This window comes from Colobus angolensis, unplaced genomic scaffold (assembly GCF_000951035.1).
Source record: "Colobus angolensis palliatus isolate OR3802 unplaced genomic scaffold, Cang.pa_1.0 Scaffold133, whole genome shotgun sequence".
Lineage (NCBI taxonomy): Eukaryota > Metazoa > Chordata > Mammalia > Primates > Cercopithecidae > Colobus > Colobus angolensis.
The window spans coordinates 809,940-814,913 of record NW_012114411.1 but is presented as its reverse complement, the minus strand read 5'-3'; the positions used below and the strand labels follow the sequence as shown (position 1 = coordinate 814,913).

The 4,974-nt window shown below is 41.2% G+C and overlaps 1 protein-coding gene across 1 annotated transcript in view; it reads right to left on the bottom strand.

The window, feature by feature from the left end:
- Window positions 1–4,974, bottom strand: part of CDC123 (cell division cycle 123) — a 54,257-nt gene that overhangs the window by 16,507 nt on the left and 32,776 nt on the right. The window contains exon 7 of the mRNA XM_011934216.1: window positions 2,572–2,620. Coding sequence (XP_011789606.1) covers window positions 2,572–2,620 — 49 coding nt within the window. The remainder of the gene's footprint in view (window positions 1–2,571; window positions 2,621–4,974) is intronic.

The following is a 4,974-nucleotide window of genomic DNA, read 5'->3' as shown; positions in this document are numbered from 1 at the left end:
GTGATCCGCCCGTCTCGGCCTCCCAAAGTGCTGGGATTACAGGCTTGAGCCACTGCGCCCGGCCTCATTTTATGTATTTTAAAAAACATGTTTAAAATCTGCCTTAGAAATTTTAAATGCACTGATTTCATTTTTCATTTATTATAAGCCCTTAGTCAAGCCTTATTATCTGATTTTTTAAAAAAATATGTAATTATTAAATGAATCTGACACTAAAATACTACACAGTTCCTATCTATTAAAAGCCCATACAGGCATATATATACATAATTTTATATATATATATGTATATACAGAGAGAGAGAGGGAGGCTACAGTGGTTTTACTTAACAACAAATAAATAAGCAATTGTAGCACACAATCTACTGGAAAATTTGCATAATGTTTATCAAAATACTATTTTGTATAGGTAATCCATACACTCTGGTTGATTTTCACAAAACACAGAAGGGCATAGAGAGTTTCTCTCTCTCCCCCACCCTGTCCCTCTGTCTTTCTCCTCAGAGGCAACCAGTGCTATAGGTTTCTTGTGCATCTTTCCAGATTTATCCTATGAATATGTAAATATATATAAAGAGAGAGAGAGTGTGTGTGTGTGTGTATTTTAAATACACACAGACAGGAGAAAACAATACACAGGATTCTACTTGCAACATTTTTCATTTGAATTACTTGAGTATCACTTTCCTACACTTTTAAAACTGGGTTTTAAATCTTACACACATGATAATGGTGTTTTTCAAAATGGCAATAAGAGAGCAAACTGCTGGTAAATAAATCTTGGCGGTAGATGATGACTTCTTAAAAAAGACTGTGCCTCAGAGAAAGGCTAAGGAAATTATCTCTTTCTAGTACCTGGCAGAAGCACCACAGCCAGGTACTTAATAGTTGTTTGCTGCGTGAAGCAATAGCTATGACTATATTATTTAAAGTTATAGAAGTGTTTAATGAGCTGGGAAAATGCTCACACTATGCTATTAAGTGAGGGAAAAAAAATCTCACAAGTTGTATGTAAGAATCTCACCTACAAGCACTCTAAGATCTAGTAATTGGTAGCTTGGTAAGAAGTCACTTAACTAGTAAATTAACTGCTCCATGCATACGGTATAATCCTAAAAGAGAAGTCTATCTACAGTCAACACATTAAAAATTACTCAACGCAGTGAGTCAACAGACCAATTTTGAAAGCATGTGCACAGACGTACAAAAGTAGGTAGAAGCAAACAGACACTAAAGACATATGTTTAAAATCACTGCACTAATTAGAATTGGTATTACAAGACCAACAATGAAATGCAATTTTCACATAAATGTAAAAATGCAATTATGGAGCAAAGATGACCATTCTCTTTTCAACAAACTATGAGTTGTCAAAGTTTTGGAAAGTTTGCATTTTGACAATGCAAGTGCAAGAAGGACCAGGAATGAGAGCTGAAACGTGGAGTCTGCATTTAGAAGAAAGTTAGGCTGGGCGCAGCGGCCCACGCCTGTAATCCCAGCATTTTGGGAGGCTGAGGCAGGTGTTTTACTTGAGGTCAGGAGTTAGAGACCATCCTGGTCAACATGGTGAAACCCAGTCTCTACCAAAAATACAAAAATTAGCTGGGTGGTGGTGGTGCACACCTGTAATCCCAGCTACTCGGGAGGCTGAGGCAGAGAATTGCTTTAGTCCAGGAGGTGGAGGTTTCAGTGAGCTGAGATCGTGCCACTGCACTCCAGCCTGGGCAACAGAGCAAAACTGTGTCTCAAAAAAAAAAAAAAAGTTATGTATCATGACAGTTGATGAGCAGTTAGTTGTAGCTAAGAACCTGGTGCAGATCAGGGTATGTGTGTGTGTTTCAAAACTAGGAAAATTTGGAATAAAAATTGAGGTTTACTACGTTTAAACTCATCAAAATTTCTAATGAAGTTGTTTTTTCACTATCCTCTTTTTTTTTTGAGACAGAGCTTCACTCTTGTCACCCAGGCTGGAGTGCAATGGCACCATCTTAGCTCACTGCAACCTCCACCTCTTGGGTTCAAGCAATTCTTCAGCCTCAATTTCTCGAGTAGCTAAAATTACAGGCGACCACTACCATGCCCAGATAACTTTGGTATTTTTAGTAGAGACGTGGGGTTTCGCCATGATGGCCAGGCTGGTCTCAAACTCCTGACCTCAGTTGATCCGCCCACCTTGGCCTCTCAAAGTGCTGGGATTACAGGCATGAGCCACTGTGCCTGGCCTATCCTCTTATTCTTATAAGTTATTTGTAAGGTAGTGAACAATATAAAAAATGGTAAAATGCTGAAACAATGAGGTGCAGCTGTGAGGCGTAAAAAGGTGTTTGTTTTGTTAAAGGTGTCTGCATATATCCTGTAGCAAGTGTATACTGCATACATATATTAGTATATATATTCTATACATAATATATATCCTTTTATGTGTATATTTCATAAATTTAAAATTTTAGTGGCTTTAGGTTCCCAAAGAAATTAATCCAAGAAACTTCATTTGTTTCATTTCACTTAAGAATAAATAGCAATTCTCAACACATCTTCATCTACGATTATCAAGGAAAATAAGCTTCTTACCTCATATTCTATACACGGATCTGGAGAATCATCAGTACAATGAATAAACCTTTGGAAGAAGAAAAGGCAACTGAATCTCTTTGTTACTGGTGTCAGTTTATGCACACACGTAACTTATATTTAACATGAAAGTAACGTTTTACTAAAAGCATCCAGAAACAGGAGACTAACTCAAATTCGATCAACATTTATTAAGCCTTATTCAATGCTATGCGTTAGCCTAGGCACCCTGAGATATTAACTCATTTAATCCTCAAAACAATGTTATGAGCAAGACTGTACTTTCCAGGATCATTTCTATAGTTGGTCTAGTATTTGATAGCACAATAGGGTGACTATAGTCAACAACGATTTAATTGTACCTTTTAAAATAACTAGAGTATAACTGAATCATTTGTAACACAAAGGATGGATAAATGTTTTGAGTGGAACAGATACCCCATTTTACATGATGTGATAATTAGGCATGGCCTGTTTGTATCAAAACATGCAATGTACCTCAGGATGGGCGCAGTGGCTCACACCTGTAATCCCACCACTTTGGGAGGCCAAGGCAGGCGGATCACTTGAGGTCAGGAGTTTGACTCCAGCCTGGCCAACATGATGAAACCCTGCCTCTACTAAAAATATAAAAATTAGCCGGCTGTGGTGGTGGACGCCTGAAAATTCAGCTACTTGAGAGGCTGAGGCAGGGGAATCGCCTAAAACTGTGAGGCAGAGGTTGCAGTGAGCCAAGATAGCACCACTGAACTCCATCCAGCCTGGGTGGCAGAACGAGACTCCATCTCAAAAAAAACCCAAAAAACAAAGAACACCCATCTCATGTACTGCATAAATATATACACTTACTATGTACCCACAAAAATTAAAACAATGTTATGAGCTATTATAACCACAGACATAGTATAATCTCCATTTTTTCTGTCAAAAGCCAAAGAAACTAATACCCAGAAAAGCCCAAATTTAGTGGCCACACCAAGACTCAACCTGTCTAACCCCCGATTCTCAACAAGGGGAGGAAGTCACTGTCATTGTACACGTTCCTGTTGTGTGCATCTTACAGTGCAGCCAGCAGCCTACTTCTCCCTCAATGTAACGTTGGCCATCGAAAGCCACACAGGTAATCGAATCCGTCTCCCACGTGCCATTTTAAAACTCAGATAGGTCCATTCAGCCCTCCATTAAGTATATTGCTTCCTCCTCTAAAAATCCTCAGTTTCATCAACAATGTTTCATATTGCTTATTAAATGCCCACCTGTGCCAAAGCTTGGGCTAGGCATTGGGAATGTTAAAATGATGAAGACTCCTTCGTTCTGTATGAGGTTAGTCTGGTGGAGAAAGCTAAAAAGCACACACAATTTTAAACACACTGGAGAAAAAACACTCCGCAGCACCAAGGAAGAACTGATTGGCTGGCTGCTGTGCGTCGGAGGGGAGCGGTAGTCAACAAGGGGTCCGCGTTTAAAGTACAGAGAAACGTGCTAAGGCAGGGAGGGCAGTGAGAGATCTCACGGAGCATTCAAATAATTAGAGAAGATCATCTCTGATGGAGTGCAGGACGCAAGGGGGAACTGCAACAGATGGAGCTGGACAGAAACTCTGGACAAACAGAAGCATCCAGGTCACGAGAGGCCTTGTGTGCCCACCCAGGGCACTTGGACTTTATTATATAGACAATGGAGAGTCCTAAAATCTTCAAGTATGCAAGGGAGATCATTCCATTTAGGCGTTAAGAACATCACTGTGTTCACAGGTACCAGGGGTTTAAAAACATTTTTTAAATCTGTATCACTATGGCATAATGGTGTTGGACAGTTTAGGGAAAGGGCGGCAACGTGGGAGGCAGAGAAACCTGGTAGAAGGCTTGCTGCAATAGCCTCGGGGAGATGAGTCTAACTATGGGAATGGGAGTAGACAGAGAAAGGAGAAGCGTAGAGGCAGGAGCAAGACCACTTGGTGACTCACTGAAAGGGAGGGAGCAGAGCTGGCACGGTGGCTCACGCCTGTACTCCCAGCACTCTGGGAGGCTGAGGCGGGCCGATTGCTTGAGTTCAGACATTTGAGACCAGTCTAGGCAACATGGCAAAACCCTGCCTCTACAAAAATTAACCAGGCGTGGCCAGGCGCGGTGGTTCACACCTGTAGTCCCAGCACTTTGGGAGGCCGAGGCAGGCGGATCACCTGAGGTTGGGAATTCGAGACCAGCCTAACCAACATGGAGAAAACTCGTCTCTACTAAAAATACAAAATTAGCTGGGTGTGGTGGCGCATGCCTGTAATCCCAGCTACATGAGAGGCTGAGGCAGGAGAATCGCTTGAACCAGGAGGCAGAGGTTGTGGTGAGCCGAGATCACACCATTGTACTCCAACCTGGGCAACAAGAGTGAAACTCCATCTCAAAA